Source organism: Marmota monax, unplaced genomic scaffold (assembly GCF_021218885.2).
Source record: "Marmota monax isolate L192 unplaced genomic scaffold, Marmota_monax_Labrador192_F-V1.1 WCK01_AAM20220418_F8-fsc00072, whole genome shotgun sequence".
Classification (NCBI taxonomy): Eukaryota; Metazoa; Chordata; class Mammalia; order Rodentia; family Sciuridae; genus Marmota; species Marmota monax.
Window position 1 is genome coordinate 9,905,813 of NW_026692356.1, and position 20,585 is coordinate 9,926,397.

Here is a 20,585-nt window from a genome sequence, read left to right on the forward strand (position 1 = left end):
TGTCTTCCACTGAGAAGAATGTCACAATGAGTACATTTGTCAGGTCTGCATCCTCTTGGGACATGGTTGTCTAATTATGGAAAATATTTTAACTCTGAGAAAATTAAAAAGGGTAAGTTTTGTTCATTTTAACATTTGATTGTTTTTCTGATACCCTCCCTCCCCAATGCTCATAATCCTTTTTAAAAAATGCTTTGTGTTTGTGTGCATGGTGTATGGTAGTTCATCATTTCTAATAGTGTATGATCAAGAAGTGGTGTCATCATGAACAACAACACAACAGATTCCAATAACAAAACCTAACAAAAGAAGAGGGATCTGAGGTTTTTAGCTTAAAAATTGGTCAATAATCTATCAATCTCTTAAAATTATTCATGAAAATTTGGTAATCAGAAAATTTACTAAAAACATCATTTTATCATTGTGTATTAAATTGCTTAAGATATTTTCCATATTAAATTATGAACTGGTTCTAATTCTCTTCTCACATGTGAAATATTGCTTTAACCCCACTCCTCCTATAAAATATTGTCTAATCATTAGACAGCAACTAAATTGGTCAACCATTAGATAAGCAGATGGAGTTGTGAAATCCAATTATTTAGTGCACTAGAAGGCAGAAGAAGAAGCAGAACCTACTCAGGCTGAGGAGTCACAGGCAATGAATTCCAAACATCAGTATGTGGAGCTCAATGATGGTCACTTCATTCCTAGGCTGGGCTTTGGCACCTATAAACCTCAAGAGGTAACAGTAAGGGGTTGGGTTCAGGGTTCAAAAGAAAGTAGACACAGGATGAATGGAATCCAATCTGGGTTGTCAAGTTACTTGGTTTGTATATAACACTCAGTGGGAGGGGGCTAAAGTGGTTCTCTATTTCTCCAGGCGAGAGCTATTCCATGTGCAGGAGAGACAGTGCTCAGACATTGATTGCTCTACTTCACTGTCTGATGGTGGGGTCACCCATTGAGTACTCCAGGCACTCATGTCCTCCCACCTACCAAATGTCAGTGTATTGAAACAATTTAGTAGAAACATGAATGTCAGCACTTGGTTTTCACTGGTAATGCTTTCTGTTTATTTCTATACTTTGGGATTTTTTTTTTGATCTTCTAAACAGACAAGATCCAGAGACATTTGTGCAGCAAAAGGCACTTGATGCTGGGAGCCATTAGCCAAGTAGGTATGACGATTTCCTTGCCAGCGTACCCCATGTTGCAGTGACATTGAATGTAGGTGACCTTGTTCAAGGACCAAGGCGGATTAGGGCGTTCCCGGTTTAGGTTCCAGGTTTAAGGTTTAAGATTATTCCTGCTGGGAATAGGGTGTATCCTGCTGCCTGAGTTCCCCTTGAGTTCTCACGGGATTCAGACAGTATATTTTGGGAGACAGAAGCCCAGTGGAGGTGGATTTGGGCAGAGAACGTGGATTTCCCCAGAACGTGATTGTAGACGGCTGGTGTGAGTTCGGGAATAAAGAGTTGCTGTTTGAATCTACAAGCTGTGTGGTGGCTCGTGATTGTGTGCCCAGCCAGACTGCGGCATTTGTGCCCAGCCAGACTGTGGCAACTTGAGATGAGAAGCATAGAATCATTGACGGGGAATACTTCCTTTCCACTGTGAGATAGCCTTTGGCATTTCACAGAAAATGTTGGACCTTGGCTTAGTAGAATTTTTCATGTGCTCTCAACTGTGGGAAATTTACCTGAATGTATAACATCCTGGATAAGTCAAACTGGGACCTAACAAGGGTATTTGTGAATTATTGGTCATTGTTCACGCGTGTTGTATTGATAGATGACCCTCTGAAGTAGAGCAAGCTAAGTTCACTAGACTGGAACAAGTTTTGTATTCCAGTATCATTCTCTGACCACTTAATTGTTTGACAAGAGATCAATTCCCTGAAGTTTGAATTTAAACTTTTTCCTTCTGTAAGTCTTAAGGAAACATCCAGAGAGCAATTGTAAGACCTGTGGCAGGACTTGGTTACATTGTAGGGAAAAGGGGCATGAAGGGTTTCACTAGGGCTTCAGCCCTGCTCCAAGTACCCTTACACATAAGAAATACAGGGCTAGTATCAGCAGAGGGTGGTGGTAGGATGCAGTATGGCATTTTATTGGATTGCATGGAAAAAACAGAAACTTTTGAACTTTTTAAAACAGAAAAGAATGTGTTTGATCTACCTTTTTATTCTTTAATAAATGAACTTTCAAATCACTGTCCAAATTTTGCAGACCATGCAATAATTGTCAACCTTACTCTTATTATATCTTCTAGAAATGATAGAGAGTTAGCTTTAAGGGTTGATGCTTGTGTGAATAACCCCTACAAGATGAGTATTATTTCGTAAGTCTACATCTTTAGAATATACATTTTTTCCCGCAGCCAGTGTTTAGTTCTGTCTGTCATATAGAGAGATGGTTGTTGGCCAGAGGTGACATAGCACATTGCTCTTTGTTCAAGAACATATTATCAATCTGGCCCCTGGAGGGCATCTGGTTACTTGGATTTTTTCCACAACACATAAGGATACTGGTTCTCCCCAAAGGTACAGACAGTGGAGTGTATTTATGTATTCTGCAGTCATGTTCATAGTCCTGTTGTTCCAGGGCAATGGGATAGTTTGCCAAAAGACCAGAGAAAATCCCTGGAGACTGCATACAAGCCAGAAGTCATTAGTGAGGAATGTCTATGGGGAGGGTCCAGCAGTGACCAGTTGAACCACAGCATCTGCCTCCCTCACATTGTTTTCCCAAGCAGGGCTTCCTTCACCTCAGGACATTTTGTCCTGTGCTCAATGGTTGGATGAGCAACACTTATCCTTTCCATAGTGCCTTCAGTTCTATCCCAGTCACCACAGATAGAGGGGTTTCAACCTGAATGTTTTATTTGTTCCTTTTAGTTATACATGCAGCAGAGTCTATTTCAACATATTTATACAAACATGGAGTATATAGTAATCTAATTAGGATCCCAGTCTTGTGATGTACATGATGTGGAGATTCATTGTAGTATCTTGATATGTGAACATAGGAAAATTAAGGTCAGTTTTATTCCATTTTCTTTTCTATTCCTATCCTACCTCCCTTCTCTTCTTTCTCTGTTGTCTGATCCTCTGAACTTTTATTCTTCCCTATCCTTTCCTGCTTATTGTGTATTAGCATCCACATATCACAGAGAACATTTGACCTTTGCTTTTTTGAGATGGGATTATTTCATTTAGCATTATACTTTCCAGATCTATCCATTTACTGGCAAATATCATAAAGTCATTCTTCTTTATGGCTATGTAATATTCCACTGTGTATATAAACTACATTTTCTTTATCCATTCATCTGATGAAGGGCATCTAGTCTGGTTTCATAGTTTAGCAGTTGTATTCTGATTTTGCTGTAGTATGCTGATTTTAACTCCTCTGGATATATTATCTATATATATCTATTATCTATCTATCTATATCTATATCTATATCTATAACTATATCTATATCTCTATATATCTATATCTATATCTATATCTCTATATATCTATATCTATATCTATCTATCTATCTATCTGTATATATATATAGTAATGGTATAACTGGGTCAAATGGTTGATCCATTCTTAGTTTTTTGAGGAATTTCCATACTGCTTTCCAGAGTGGTTATACCAATTTGCAGTTCTACCAGAAACGAATGAGTGTATCTTTCCCCCTACATTCTCATCAACAGTTGTTTTTTCCTGTATTCTTGATAGTTGCCATTCTGATTTTAGTGAGGTGAAATATCAATGTGGTTTTTGTTTCCATTTCTCTAATTACTGAAGATTTTGAACATTTCTTCATGTACTTTTTGACTGTTTGATCTCTTCTTTTGGCAAGTGTCTGTTCACGTCCTTTATCTCTTTATTGATTTTTGGGGGGGTTAAGATATTCAAACTCACTGTATATTTTGCAAAATAATGTGTTATCTGCAGTGCAAGTGGCAAAGATTTTCTCCCATTCTGTAGGCTCAAGAGAGGGGTTTTATATGTTGGGCTGCAAGAAACAGTGACATCATCAGCATTAACTTGCTTAATTTGGTTATCTGATCAACATCCCATGGAGCCACTGTGCAGGCATACATGCAAAAAGCATCATTCCACAGGTAATATTAGCTTGCCCTCATTTCCACATGTATGAGAGAAAGTCAGAGTCCTTCAAGATAATATGTGTATGCATGTACAGGACCAAGCTTAATCTCATTATTCCATAGTTAGACCATGTTTTTTTTTGGAAAGGGACATGCAGGGCCATGGTGTTTTACTATCCTCTTTTCTTTAGAATGATATATATACGTTTCTCTGGGAGACTGGAACTGTGGGATGTCCTAGCAGAGCGTATCAATTTAAACAGCCCTACTGAAAACCTTAGGAAATTATCTCAACAGCTTTTCTTGTACAAAATATTTTCCATGTTATTTCAAAATTCACTGTAGGTGGAATTTAGTATATTTTGGTGTCTTCATTGGGAGATGTTTTATGGTACCTTGCACAGTATGTCTTCTGTACTCATTCCATATCCTCTTTTCCTTTATTAATATTACTTAGTGACTTTGTCACATAAATGATAACATGACTATACCTGTGGGCTGTGTCCTATGATTTCTTGTAGAAAATCACTGAACTTGAGTTGCTCCTGGGGTCCTTGGCTGCCAGTGTACTAAGATTTCTGTGTTTGAAAAGGCTTGCTGGATGCCAGATTCTTGTCTTCTAGGACATGCCCAAACAAAGTAGATTTGGGGTCATTATTCCAAATACAGACCTAACACAATACATGGGCAAAGTTGAGTTTTGTGAAGTTTCTGCTTCTGCCCATGACATTCAATATTGCTTTTTGTCAATTTCCTTCAGCCTTACAGAAGAGAAAATTGGGTATTCAAAGTCCCTTATCACACAATTAAGTTGTCTGAAGAAAACATCACAATATAAAATTCCTTCTTGTTTAGTGAATTGTCCGTTGTGTTATGAGTAACTACTCACAATATGATTCTCAAAGTCATTTCTGGTGTTGTTTGTTTCTCTAGGTGCCTAATAGTAAGACAATAGAGGCCACCAAAATAGCTATAGAAGCTGGTTTCCGCCATATTGATTGTGCTTATGCATACCAAGTAGAAGAGGAGGTAGGACTGGCCATTAGAAGCAAGATTGCAGATGGCACTGTGAAGAGAGAAGACATATTCTATACTTCAAAGGTATTGTGTATACAGTGCAAAAATTACTGGAATGTGATATGAAGAATTGACAATTATGTTAGGTGATCAATTCTTGATGGAAGTGACCATTGATACAATATTTGTTCACATATAATATCCAGTATCATAATAGAGAAAGATTATGAATTGCTACTCATAGTCTCTAAGTTTATGATATTAAAGTTCCTTTACTTTCCTGATTCTCCAATCAGCACTATGATTTAGTATTGGTTATGGTATTAGGAAGAATTATGGTTTCATTATATCCTGGGAAACTTGCTAAATTTTCTCATCATTCTAAATATCAACATTTTACATTTTTGATTTTTTTAGAGAACAATGTCGGTCAGTCTATGGGTAGTAAACAAGGTATAGCTAACGTGTGTTGATTCATGTCTTGCACATATTAAAATGGTCAAAATGTGTTTCCTTTCAGTTTTATAAATAGAAAAATATTAATTCTTATCTTTTGAAGTGGATAGATGAGAGAGAGTAACAATAGTTTTGTAAATTCTATGAAACACAATTCAGAAATTCATTATTGTTATGCAATAGAATTATATTGCTTGAGTAATTCCTTCCATAGTTCAATTGATCAACTAATAAAAAACAAAATATATAATCCAGTTTACATAAATAAGTCAGATGAATGGAAACCCAAGTCCTGAAGAGAACATCATCCCTGTGATCCATAGTATCTAAGCAAAATAAAAATGTGTGTTTCAATGTTTCAAATGTTTCAATCTTCCAAATATGGGCAACATGTTAATCCAGTCCAATTTCCTTTTATTAACCTCTGCAGCTATGGTCCACTTTTCATCGACCAGAGCTCGTCCAATCTTGTTTGGAAAAATCACTGAAAAAACTTAATTTTGACTATGTTGACCTCTATCTTATTCATTCCCCAATGGAGCTGAAGGTAGGAAACTTGCATCATCAAACTTATTTAATTTCAGCCGTCAGCATGACCATTATTACCATAGATGATTGAATGAAGCTTCAATCATGTCTGTTTATTCATCCATTATATCTGAATTACTAGAGGTTTGCTTGGTTTTGGTTTAGCCTTTTCCATTGGTCGTAAATGTGACTTTGGGGCAATTCAAGCTTCATAGTGATTAATATTTGATAGGGTCTCTTCATCTTCCAGCATCAAATCAATCTTGGATAGAAACTTGAATGACCATCTTAGGTACACATATATATTCATGGACACACATGTGTCCAGGTAGATAAGGAATATTGTTTAACCTGTGTCATCACTGAAATTCACTATTGCTGTGATTAATTGAATGCAAACCTGTACCCTCCCAGTGAAAGAGAGGAATTGACACAGGGCAATGTATAGGGACAGGAAAAGTAACATAAGCCAAGTAGGAGACTCTATGAGGAGAACTGCAAAAATCTTTTAAAATTATACATATATATAAAAGCATATAGATAATTTGATGTAAGTGAATACAGGAGGATAAGCACCTAATGGTATTCCTTACATCCACATGCAAACACTTTGTAAACAGATGAATATAGAGTGATACTCCACTTATTTCATGGGCTTGAATGTTCCATTCCATAAATACACCTAGCATCATTGCTATACATGGACATATGAATGTGGCAAGATTGCTGTGATGATCACTTCTATTCCAGCCAGGGGAAGAGCTTTTTCCAAAAGATGAAAATGGAAAAACAATATATGACCACGTGGATCTTTGTGCTGTGTGGGAGGTGAGTGCCTGAGAGAGTGATCACATAGGAGGCCCACAGGGTGACAGTCAGGTCATGCTTTCTCCTGAAATTGTAGGACAAGCAATCATTATATTTTAGAGAGGATTTTTCTTAGGGTGGTGGGGAGGAATGAATTACTGGAATATAGTAGAGGGAAACATCAGAGAAAAATGGTGACAGTGAGAAATGCACCACCTGCCTGCACATGCAGTGATGTCTGATTTCCCAAGGACACAGGGATTCCTTTTCTGGCTCTCAGTACTGTGCCCAATTATCTTTACCATCTTTCTCTTGTTAATAGTCAGTTCATCAGCTTTGTTGTCATTACCTGACAGTGCTCCTATTAACAGTTCTGTGTGGACTTTATACTGACATAGTCCATTGTACAAATGCCTCTTCCCAACCCCTTCCTCCCAAGGCCATGGAGAAGTGCAAGGATGCAGGATTGGCCAAGTCCATTGGGGTGTCCAACTTTAACCGCAGGCAGCTGGAGATGATCCTGAATAAACCAGGCCTCAAGTATAAGCCTGTCTGCAACCAGGTGAGAGCCCTGAGCCTCACTGCCGTCTCTTATAACACTTCTTTGTTTCTTTATCACTGCCGGGTGTCCATTGGTCCTGTCCCCCAGTTCATTTGCCTTTGTGGAACAGAAGAGTCTAAGACTAGTGCCACTGTCCCGGAGTGTATGGAAGAGTCTCAATTGTGTCTCTGCTGGGTGAATCCTCCTTAGTGAAAATGAGGGGAAGATCTTAGTGCTCAGTTTATGGGGAAATCAGATTATGTAAAGGTGACCAAAAAGGAGGGTGGTTGTTCATCAGACTTCAGGGGCAAGGTGAGCTTGTCCTTGAGCAATGAAGGATGACTGAGACTGGATGGGTGAATGTTCTGTGGAGGGAATTTTGTGTAGGAAAGAAGGCCAGTACATAGGAATGGGTAGTGAGCAAGAAAAGAGAGAAAATAGGAGATCAATGGTCAGGTTGGTGTGGAGGTTGGGTTCTTTCGTCCTTGTTATCTCTTACTTCAGCTTTCTGGACTCAGAGGAACATTTAACAGGAAAGAGTAAAGTAGGGCTTGTGAAAGTTAAAGGATTCGAGGAAGTTAGTTGCTTATGGTGATAACTGATGATGAATGAGATCCACATTCAGGAACTTTTAGCTGATTGTACAGTTGGTCTTGTGCCTGAGCCCCTTTTACTCGCTTTTCTTGATGCTTTCAGATATAAAATCAACTGTGTAATCACATCTATTCTGTGCATAGTTCTGTGCTCTAACTTACTTTTTGACAACATTCACTGTTGGATTAATTGTCTTTGCTTGGAAAACAGAGCTTATAAAATTCATGAATTTCATATATGTTGATAGAGCATGATAAATTTCAAATATAAGTGTTAAAAATTGAGAAAAAATTCATATTAGTTTTACCCCAATAATTTTTTATCATGAATATTTTCAAACATACAGAAAAAGTTAGAGGATAATACTGGGCATCCATATTTTCCATGCTTTATCTAAAACTGTTGACTTTTGTTTTCACTGCAAGATGTTGATTTATGTGTGTACATCTGCACTCTTATGTGTGATACTTTCTACATCACTTCAAAGTAAATTGTAGACTAGAGCATATTCACTTTTAGAGACCTCAGAGAACATCTCCTAGGAATGAAGATGTTCTCTCATACAGCTCAATTCCATTACTCTATCTAAAGGAATTTTAAGTCTCTCACAGCATCTATGTCCAGTCTGTATTCAAATTTCCCATTGCTTTTCTGAAATATAGTATATAGTTCTTCCTCTTTTTCTGGATGTAACTGTGGTTCACATGTTGCTTTCTGTCGTGTTTCTTAAGATCTTTTCACACAGAATGTTCTTCCAGTGCTTTTCCATGTGACATGTTGAACCAGGATCTTTTTCAAACTGTCTTATTATATCGGTTAACGTGTTTTTACATTCCCATTTTCTATTAGTTAGGAATTAGTCTTCTTACAGATCAAGGGCCTGCAGAGGAGCCAAGGCAGCCAGAGCAGTCCTTAGTTACTAGTTTTTGCATCATGCTAGTACAATTTCAGACATGTCGCTCAGAGTAGCAGGCCATGAGTTTATTAGAAAGTATAAGAAAGAAGAAAAGAGGACTCTCAAGAGACAGAGTAAATCCTCTGAGAGGGGAGAGGGAGGGTATGCCCATCCTGCCTTCCAGTTTTATTGGGTGTTGCATGGAAGACTTCAGAACCTTGCCCAGGTTCACCTCTTGCTTTTGATGACAACAGCATTGCCTCAGAGTTTCAAGTCTCCATTGTGCATGTTCTTGCTCTGCAGAGAGAGATTTTTAAGTGTGAGTCACTTTCTTTTAATGGGGAGACAACTCAGAAAACACACGAAGTCTGACTTTGAAACAAATCAAAGAATTTTATTTTGCCAATTTTACCTGACCAGGGATTGCTTTGGTCAGAGACTGAGTAGCTCTCTGAAAGAACATCAGCCACAAGTTGTTTGTGACCAAAGTATTTAAGGAAGAAAATAGAGAAGAAAATCATACCCCAGGAAACTTCCTATGGAATTTTGCAAATTGCAAGCAAGCAGAATACAGGGGTTGTAAATGCAGTTAGCAGAGCAAAAACAGAAAACCATATCCTCCTTTATGGGGGGTCTATATCCTCATTTGTGTAGGTCTACATCCTCATGTGTATGGGTCTACCCCAAAATAATTAAAAAAAAAGACACCTTGAGAATGGCCTGTGTAACAAGTTCCTCACGGGAAGTAAGAAGATGGAGTCCCTACTTACTTATACTTGTCTATAGTTATTTCTTATATTTAACTACTGTTCTAGTAACCTACATCCATCTCTATATTTATCTGTAACTATCTGTAACTATATTAGACTTTTGAGCTTATACTTATCACCTTACATTATCTATATCTTATTGTTAGCAACTTAAATCCTATGTCTTACAGTGATTATATTGTTGTATTGTTACTTTTTTTAATCTTATAACTATGGCAGACTGGAGTAACTTAACATTACTAATTCTATAACACTTATCTTATAATCCTATTGTTTTACTAATTAATATTTCATTAACCTGTAATTTCTAATCTATAGCCTATAACCTATAACCTGTATTGATTAAATTCAGACTATAACATTCTCCCACATTGACTTGTTCCATTTGGAACTTGTTCTTACAGATATGGTTAGGTGGAATTCTAAGCTTCCTAAATTCTGGAATCTGGTTTTATTGGTTGTTTTGTTTTTGTTGTTGTTAAATGTATTTTTTTTTGTTTTATTTTATTTTTTTTAGTTCTTATTTATTTATTTCTTACATACATAATAATAAATGGAGTGCATTGCATTCATAATTATCCATTCACAGCACAATTTTTTTGATGAACAAATTTAACCAGATGTCACCTGAAGAATGCCCTCCAAAGGTCTTTCAAACTTATCCTCATAAGTCTTTGAGGATATCTCTTGATTTTGGCTCAAGTTTCCATTTTTTAAATTCAGCTTCTTTTTCTTTGACATTTTGGATTCATATTAACATTAGTGTTTATTAGAATCAGATACTTTCTATCTTGTCCACTGCAGGTAGAATGTCATGTTTACCTCAACCAGAGGAAACTGCTGGACTTCTGCAAATCCAAAGACATTGTTCTGGTTGCCTATGGTGCTCTTGGAACTCAACGATACAAAGAATGGTAATGAGAACCTCAGGGAGTTGACCTCAAATGCCATTAATGATGAGCTATCTATAGTCCTACAAGACTCAGAGTTCAAAAGGTCACTCTCAACTGACCCTGGAAGAGTGGAACATTTACATTTCTGGGAAGATCCCATAGGACACTGATGCTGCCGGTCCAGGGACAGCATTTGAGGATCCCTGTTTAGAGTGGGCTCAACAGACCTGAGGAGAGTATGGGAGAAAGATGCCATAGTCTCCTGTCTTTCCTTCCAGGGTTGACCCGAGCTCCCCAGTTCTCTTGGATGATCCAGTTCTTGGTGCGTTGGCAAAAAAGCACAAGCGATCCCCAGCCCTGATTGCCCTCCGCTACCAGCTGCAGAGAGGAGTTATAGTTCTGGCCAAGAGTCTTAATGAGAAGAGGATCAAAGAGAACATTCAGGTATAGAGAAGGGCTGTGGGCACTGGGGTTGTTACACAGACTCCTTTACATGTGTGCTTCTTTGAATACTCTAAGAATGTTTTTGTGCCAAGTCAATATCCTCAGCATGTCCTCCATATGTAAGATTTCAGGTGCTTTCAGAAGTGTGTTTTCTTACTCTACAATGCGACAGGTAGTGTAGCAAAATAAATTAGGATTGGATAAAGCACAGGTTTTCAGTATTTCTAGCCATGCATATGTAAACCTGTGCAAGTGACATCTTTGTTTTTTTTTTTTTAATATTCTGAAATGAGAATTTGGATTGGGTGATTTTTATTCCATAAATTATAATTTTATCTTACATTTCTCCAAATACTTGATATATTTTAATATTCATATATTTATTCAATTTGAATTTTTCACTGTTGACTGTCAGTTTATGAGTTGCTCATTTAATAGTTTGCTTTTCTTTTCATTTACAAGTGGGAGAATTTTATTAAACCATTACTTGGAGTATTTGCAAAGAAAGCTCCCTCAATATTGAGGTCAATACAAAGAGCTTTTGTTACCTCATAATTCTATGATTTGCCTGTTTGCCTTGGCTCAGCCTGAACTCAGTGAATGTCTTTCAACTACCCTGGCTGCTCGGGTTTTGTAATGAACTCTCCTATACATTTCCAGGACAATGTGCTCCCTCTGCTTCAGTCCTGCTTGCTCTGTTCTCTGGGGTGTCTGAGCTCCCCTCCATAGAAGTTCACATCCACCAGTTGATGACCCAGGCTTCATCTCATCATATAGCCCTGTCCCCAGGTGGTGCATGGATCATTGTAGAGCCTTCTCATGCCTCACCTCAGAATGGGCACATAGCTGCTTTCACCAAGTTCTAATGGCCACTTAGTTAGAGACCAGGCAATATTCTGGAGATAGGGAAACATACATGGTCTCTTAGCGAAAGAAGCTGCAATTTCACACAAGAAAGAGTTTGGATACTGGGAGATGTGAATTACTGGCGGTAACATTTTTGCAAACAATTGACCACTTTTATATTCTCTGGATATATTTTTCAGATTTAGATATATTTGTTGAAATATATTCTCCCTCCCCAATTCCACTTTTACTTCCATGCTCCTTTTGCTATATTTTCATGAAGAAAATTCCTTGTCTAATTTTTGTCTTTATGCCTTCATTTTGTGGTTGATGAATGTCATGTTTTTTCTTATATTGGGAACTCAACAGTATTATATTACATTTCTTTACAAAACTTTTACAACTCTTAAATTCCACATTTAATTCAACTGCAGTTTTTTTAATATTATGAAATAAAAATCTAAATACAGACATAATTTTTAAATGCCTAGTTAAACATCCCAACAAGAGGATTTGCATTTCTGACTACTTTTCTATTAAAAACAATCATTTTATCATTGTTGATGCAGATTGTCCTTGTTTGCTTTATATTGCATTGGAGCTCTTAATAAATTTGAAAGAAACTACTTTTTGAAACTTAAAGATTCTAATCTATGATTGTGATATGAATTTCCAATATTTAGCTAGTCTTTAAACATATTGCACCAAACTTATCTATGAAGGCATTTGTATAAATTTTGTTACATTTATTCATACAGGAGTGATAATTTTGATAATCTTTGAATAAAATATCCCTTTTCATTTTAAGAATTTCCAAGTGTGCAGAAGAGTTCACAGAAGAATGCAGAGAATGCTACTCATCCAATTCCTCAATTGTTAAATTTTACTCTTTTGTCATTTTTAAGGAAATTACCAAAGATTTAATTATCCATTTGTTTCAGTATGTTAGCAATTCCTGAAAAATTTCCATGTTTTAAATGCCTAAAATTTAGACAAAATGATTCTTGGAGCTAGATCCTTTGTTTTATAAGCAGGATATTATTAGTACCTTAACAGTTATTGGCATAAAAATGTTGAACAAAAGTCATTGTTGAAGTTTTTATCTGTCCATTGATGGAATATAGAAAACAAACTGTATCCTTGAAAATCATGGAATTATCTTACATAGTTCAAAATGTGGCCTCTAGAGTTTTCTGGGTTTTTAAAAAATGTATGACACTGTAATCTTGGGATAACATTAGCCTTATTTTGCTACAGTTTCTTTTTGCAATTTCTTTTTGTCTGTAATTGTACAGTTTCTATATCTTACATGTCAAAAGTGATTTCTATTTGTCACCTGATATTTACAGACTATTTGAGTGTTCTTTTGATGTCTTTAGTAACTTTTGGAAACTTCTTAGATTATTAAATGTTTCTGCAACAACATGATTTCATTGGATTTCCAAGATTTGCAATATGCAGTCTACATAGGCTAAAAACTTTCTACTGTGTGATAGGTTTTTGATTTCGAGTTGACTGCAGAAGACATGAAAGACCTAGATGGCCTGAACAGAAATTTTCGATATGCTACTTTCAAGCTGTAAGTAACTTTAGTAGACATGTGTCCTTTGGTTGTTATTTCAGGTCTTTCCCTCCTTTTCAGTACACTTTTGATCAGAACCCAGACACTGCATTTGGTTATCAAAAGGCTTCCATTGAGGAGAATATTTGGCTGTGAATTAAAAAATGTAGACATCTCAACTCAGTGGATAAAGTAGTTTTGAGAAGAGAGATTCAACAATGGAAGAATGTGCAGAGAAAACACCCTTGTTGAAGAGATTAATAGTCATGAAAAAATCTTTACTCCTTTTGATGCATTAGGGTTTTAGAATCTGGCATTGGACATACATTATAAGTGATGGTCAACAAGGAATATATTATGTTCCTTCTGCCTGTGGGAATGTTAATTCATAATAGAAATTAATGTGATGGTGTTTGAAAGGGGATTAGATAATCCATGGTTACATGTGCTTAAATATTGGCTGGTTTATTATTATCATTACTAATATTTTTGGCAATATAGATAAAAATGAAGGATGAAGTAGGAACATAATGTCAAGAGACAGTAAAAAGCAGTTGGAAATTCTTGTTACCTATTAAGTATTTCAAGAAGTAATGATTTTCTGTTGTGTTGTTACTATAGAGATGTAAATATTATACGGTGAGCTCCAGGGGTTTTCAGGTCTATCTTACAAACAACATTCTTTCCATATGTGAATCTAGCACCATGTCATGTGTGATGGGCAGTGAGCAAAAAATTAATGAATTAATGAAATGGAAGAGAGATGGCTAGCAATATACTGTACACCTAAAATAGCTTTTGTATTGATCAGTATCTGAACTTGTCCTTATTCTAAACATGGCCTAATTTTTCTATTTAACAATACCCATTTTATTTGAATCTCTTAAAATTTGCAGGTAACATTGTGTGATGCTATCAAGAACCCACACAGGCTTGTTGCTAAGCCTTGGATGCTATTGTAAATATTGTGATTATGGTTATTAGTAGCATATGTGTGCAGATGAATGCCCTGATCTTGTTTATCTTGTGTTTATCTTGTATTCAGCCATTTTTCTAAATCCTTGTATTAACTCCAGTAGTTAATACAAGGATTATTTATTTACTTAGATTGTGGAGGATGTGTCATCCTCCACAATGTAAGTAAATAAACGTGGTGCAATCTGTTTCTGCTTTCACTGAGGATATGAAATAAGAAAGGATTAATTTGATTGGTAGATTGACCGATAGAGCTAAAGAAGGTGAATATGAGTGAATTCTTATCTGTGTGAGATTTTTGTGTTCTGTTCTCAGGAAGGAAACAGAATTTGAATAATTAGTTATAACTATAAAACCATTTCCTAAAGCTATATTCATGATAGTAGACATGGCAGATTCTACAATCACCCAGAAAGTATAATGGAGCTCCTTGGTGTCACTCCTTTGTAGAAATGGAGTCACTGAGTCTATGTCACACATTTTTATTTCTAATTTTAGTATGGCTGACCACCCAAATTTTCCATTTGCTGATGAATATTAATCTGGACACCTTTGTCCTGACTTCTACTGGTATCCCTGACTTCAGTTGCGATTCCGGAGGTGGCTCAGATGCTGATGATTGGACACATCGCTTCTGTTGTTAATCCATGCTTCTTAACAACTTACATTCTGCTACAGCAAAGTTCACCAGTCCAGTAATTACATTTTTGTCAATTTCTGAAAACAGAATAAACTTGTTTTCCTTAAGATTCTTACATTCACTTTCTCTGTTACATTTATGACTAGTTTCTTTTTGACTCATTATGAACAAAAACTAATTTGGCTACCAGCCTGTAAGCAGGTGTTTGGGGATGCTAACCCATTTCTGGGGTGGAAATAGATAGGGGTTCTCAGGCTCTAGGGAAGTAGTAATTGATATTTAGTATTCAGTGTTTCTCTAGCTCATGGAGTAACAAGATAACACACTGCATTTAGGTCATGGTTCTTAGTCTGCAAGGTGAAGCACACATGACAAGGAGGAGCAGCAGGCCAAGGCTCCCTTCCTGCAGCTCAAGGACCAGAGCTCCTGGAAACTGGGAGTGAGGTTTTCCTTTCAGATGGTTGTCAAGGAGGTGAGAGGGGATCAGGCCTGGAATTAGCATGAGGATTCAGATGTGCAAAGGCTGAAGAGGGCAGAGTGGAGCACTTCTCTGTTTGGGACTAATGGGCAAAAGGTTTTTCTTTTTTCCTTTTTGGTGCATATAATTATATATAGTAGCAGGATTCATGATTCCAAATATATGCATGCACATAACATCTGATCCATCTCATATCTCAATAACTTTCTGTTCTTTGCCCTCCCCCTCCCTATGATCTGCTTGCTCTCTCCTCATCTTCCTTCCATTATTATTATTTATTTTATGTCATATAAATGTTTAGGAATGATTTGATTTATTGATCAACTGTGGTATATTTGTACATGGAAATAGCATAATAGGGTAGGTTTCATTCTCCAGTTACTTGCCCATGTCTTCTCTTTTCCCTTCCCTTCTTCCTCTTGATTCCCTTCCTCTACTCTGCTGGTTTTCCTTTCACCAAATGTTCTTTTGATAATTATATTCTGCAGACAAAAAGAAACTTTTTTGCATACTTTATCCAATGCCAGAGCTGGAGTCATGAATAGCATTAAAAATAAAAGCTGAAACAATTTTAATTAGAATATGTTTGGAAATATTCATGTCAATTAGGATGCATTTATAGGAAGGAATTTCATAAATCACTTGGAAATTTAGAATATAGAGTGATGTGAGAAAATGTTGGACTAGAAAAGCTCCAGTTTCTCCCATGGAAACATCAGGGAACTATTAGACTTTGGTGAATTAACACTAGACATGTTCTATGAACACTCAGTTGTTGAAAGCAACAAAGAAAGCACACAATGAAGAAAAATGAAATTCAAAATGGTAGACAATTTTAGAGTAGGTGCCTTCCATTGCCAAAACCTACTTTGCACTGTGTGGTCTTGTTCTGTAGGTAGTGTCAACAGAGCTATCAATTTCTTTCCTCAAAGCAAAGGAACTGTACTGAAAAAGTCACTACATCTTATCTAGTCACAAACTTTGTAAGATATCAGAGTAACAAGTCTGCGCTTATCATCACTAAAACAACTTGCTTCTTCCTCCCCGCCAGGCAAGCAGCACAACCTCCTAGATAATTGCTGAAATTAGATGACAGCTCTCAGCAGATCAGAGAGGCGTGTTGTTACTCACAGTCCAGCAAACACCAGATTTCATGGCACATGAAAGGAACAGAAAATAAATTCTAGGGTACATATAAATGGCACCTAACAAAAGGGGAGCCATTTGTAGGTACCTTAGAAATTGTCACAAAGTCTTTGTGTACCACCATAGAAAAAAGATGAAATTTGATTTTTTTCTTTTTTTAAAGAAAATAAATAAAATAACCACCAGTAGCCTTTCCCAGTGCATGAAAAACAGACCATTACTGTGCAAGAGTGGAGGAGAAAATTGAGGCCCTTTGTGACATTGCAGTAGCTTCTGTGCACACCATGGCCAGCCCTTAGAAACCAATGGGGCTTATGCTCTCCAGGGGGGATTCAGCAGCTTTCAAAGATTTGGAATGCTCTTGGATGCAGGCCAAATGTAGGTGGAGAAGGGATTTCAGGGGGGAAATTTGTTATTTTCAGAGGTTGCTTTTATTTGGCTACAACAAGGCATAAAACCTAATAAAAATAACATATTGGCTTAACCCTCATTGACATGTTTACTCCCATCACAAAAACAAACAACAAACAAACAAACAAACAAACAAAAACAAACCCCCAAAACAGAGAAAGAACAAGCTCTGGATATTGTCCATGTGAATCCTGTCTCTTACTTATTCTGCGTGTTGACATCATTTTCAGGCTGGGAGCAGACCCCGCCCCACGTCCCCCCCCCCCGTCCCCGCCCACCAGACAGCAATATCCAGATTAGGAAGAGGAGCCACCTCTTTTTAAAATAACCTTCTCAGAACAGAGGGTTACTTACACAGAAGCCCCCAGAAGGATCCTTTTAATCTGGCATTGACTAGGACTGGGTCACAGCCCTTTTCCCACAGTGACCATATGCTAATGCCAATGGAATTCACATGCATGACCCAAACATAATTTTCAACATAGAAGTCAGGGACCACATTCTTCTTAGACTTGCAGTCACTTCCCTGATTTCTCTTCACATCTTCTAGCTTGGAGACTCCAGTGAGGGTCTGGATGGTCTTCAAGGCACAGGTGGTGCCCAGGAGGATGTGTGTGTCCAGACAGTCCCCCACCATGACAGTGCGCATTCCGCGTTGATGCAGTGTTCCTGCCACACGCAGGAGAGGACTAAGCGGCTGGGCTTCCAGATGATGATCGCCAGACATTGGGTCATCATCTCCACCGCTGGAACCAGAGAGCCTGTACCCGCGATGAAGTGGCCTTTTGTCCATGTTGGTGCCCAGAAGCAGGCAGCAGGGCTGCAGGTAGCGCACAGTCTTGGCGAGTTTCGTGCAGCTGCTGGGCGGGTGGAAGCCCATCACCACATTGCCCAGCATGCCTGGGCCCAGTAAGGGCTCAGCAGATGCAGCACGTGTCCTAATAGCTGGCCTCCTTCTTCACCATGGCCAACTGCCACTTGTCATAGACATGTTTCTTCTAAGTAGCTGGGACAAGGACAGACCAATAGGGGAAAATGACAGGTCTCACCCAGCAGCAGGTCAGTTACAGGAGAAATGCAGAGTGAGAGGAGTCTGACCAGCTTTCACTTACTCTGTTATTCAATGCAATGTGAATACATCAGCTTGTATGGGAACGTCACAGAGGAAAAAACAGAGACCCAATGACTGCAGCTCTGGTGGATCAGGAATTGGATGCATGGAGATGTGGTAGAAGCCACAGAGCAAGAGGCCTGCTTAGCATGGAATGGTTAAAGTTAATATTTCATCCTAGTTACCTCAAGTATACTCTAGGTATGAGTACAAATTCTTAGGAGATGAAAATGCCAAAAAACTGGAAAGCTTTGATTGTCTGCTTGAAGAATGACAGATGATGTCAACATATCTTGGGCAGAAACTTAAACTAAGACAATGAGAAGAGTGTACCAAGAAGTGGGTGAAGTAGCAGAGTCAAGGTGATAGCTGCTTTAAAGGACCACAATTTTAGATCTGATACTTCCATTTGGTATCTGAGATGGAAGTTTGGAGTTTCTAGGCCTTGTGATACAGTTATTCAAGGTCTCAAAAAGCAGAAAAATCTCAAATAAATGACCTGGTACTATATTAACAGTTTCCTAACCATTCCTAGTAGAATGGTTAGGAAACTGTTAGTTGCCCCAAATTAGCAACTCAAATCAATCTCCTCAAATTTTAAACCAAGTTTAATTGAATTTTCTGTTTCTTATAACTGAAAGCATCAGAACCTAGCGATTTTCAATATTATAATGTTTAGCACTTTATTTTTAAAAACAGTTTATTTAAGTTTTTGACAGAAAATTTTCATAGTTTGGAGAATAAGAAAAGAGTCCACTGATCAACAGACCTTTCTGCAGCATAGTTACAACATGCCCCCTGTCCTTATCATTTCAGGAAAATTGTGATTAACCTGTGTTGATATTTTGTTTCCCTACATTCTCAATTACATACTGAAATCATAAGGTAGGAACCATCTGTTTCCCACTTGGTACCTTTGTTAACCAGCTGGGATGATCATCATGGATGTGCACAGGAAGTCAATCTCAACATTTCAGACAATTTGGGAAGAAATTGTCTCAACGGAAACAGAGACTGGTGACCAGAGGAGCCACCCAAGATCTTAGCTGTAATATTTTAGATGGTAGATTCTTCACCTAGTATTTGTTAAACATTATCAAAGTTGTGTAATAGCCTCAATATAATTGCTTATAACCAAATAAAGTCCTGGACTTACATTTCATCTGAATTTATGGATGAAAATATATCTATATAATATTGGAATAACTCTTTCAGCTCTCAGATTTAATAGCAGAGTGATTTGTTCCAGATATGGTAAAATATCTCTCAGTGGAGGATTGGTCAGATATATTTTAGTCATAGAAGAGCTCTTTAGAATTTATCATTTGAAGATCTAAGAATTTTTTATGGACTATTATAAACTCCTTATGTAACAGTGAAGTGTGTGTTTGTATATATATATCCATAATATTTTATTTCTGCAATCATACCATTTCATTTTTTTCTGTGATTTAAATTGGCCTTCAAGTTCTCAATAAACACCAAGACTCTATAAAGAAGCAGAGTTCACCATGGAAAGTTGGTGAGGTTGTTGACTAGTGAGGTGTGGTGGATGTGGAGCAAAAGTGTTCTGGCCCTGTGTCCAGGACATTCAGGTAGAGTCTTGGGCACATGGTTCCGTGAGTCCAGGTAGACCGCTGGAGGCCAGGATCAGTGCAAATATTTTAATCTCAGAGAGAAGAGAAATGGTGACAATGTCCAGGAAATGCAACCCAGGTAAAATCAGGAGATACCATAATCCAAGTTAATATTTCACGAGAGGGGGATAGGCAGAATTTTAATTGTAACTGGAGAAATAGCAGAGAAGATTGAGGGCACTCAGTGATGTTTGTGGCACTGAGTAAAAGCAGTTTGGGAGAGGGCTGGTTTTCTGCCAGAAAATTCTTTATCTTTAATTTTCAGGGATAGAGCTTTTTACCTGTTATAAGTGAACATTTTTCTTAGATTACAAAAGAGAAACATTAATTGTGGGGAACTTAAAGACATACAGAAGGTTTAGCAATCTCTCAGATCCCCCCTATTCAAATAGACCCCTAGGCTTCAGGTGCATCTGCAAAATAATTTCCTAGAGCTTTCACCAAGCACTATAACACAGCAGCTTTTTGGTGCATTCTTCTTAGGATTGCACACTCATCAAATATGGACGTTTTTATTATAAAGCAAAACAAGAAGATTCAGAAAATATTTTGCCAATGAGAAAGGTAAAAAGTCTATTTTTTTTTTTCAATTTTAACCTTTGGTGCTTTTTGTGAGGGTCAAAGTTTGAAAAATTCTCAACACTCCTTTTAAATTCTGTGCATATGTTTGTGTGTGGGTAATACAGTTCATTTTATCTAATAATGTATGATCGAAAAGGGGATTC

The 20,585-nt window shown here is 37.4% G+C and overlaps 1 protein-coding gene across 1 annotated transcript; it reads left to right on the forward strand.

Annotated features, from left to right (window-relative positions):
• The first annotated feature begins 590 nt into the window (after positions 1-590).
• Positions 591-15,192, forward strand: LOC124091355 (aldo-keto reductase family 1 member C3). The gene is made up of 9 exons (XM_046442409.2): positions 591-745; positions 5,044-5,211; positions 6,014-6,130; positions 6,862-6,939; positions 7,358-7,480; positions 10,523-10,632; positions 10,890-11,055; positions 13,398-13,480; positions 14,936-15,192. The coding sequence occupies exons 1-9, from the start codon at positions 662-664 to the stop codon at positions 14,976-14,978; spliced, it is 972 nt and encodes a 323-aa protein (XP_046298365.1). The 5' UTR covers positions 591-661; the 3' UTR covers positions 14,979-15,192.
• Positions 15,193-20,585: the final 5,393 nt, after the last annotated feature.

Bases quoted from the DNA above. Each gene is read 5' to 3' on its own strand.
- LOC124091355 (XM_046442409.2), top strand. From the start codon at position 662: ATGAATTCCAAACATCAGTATGTGGAGCTCAATGATGGTCACTTCATT. The intron at 746-5,043 runs GTAACAGTAAGG...TTGTTTCTCTAG, and splicing joins GCACCTATAAACCTCAAGAG to GTGCCTAATAGTAAGACAAT. The intron at 7,481-10,522 runs GTGAGAGCCCTG...TGTCCACTGCAG, and splicing joins ATAAGCCTGTCTGCAACCAG to GTAGAATGTCATGTTTACCT.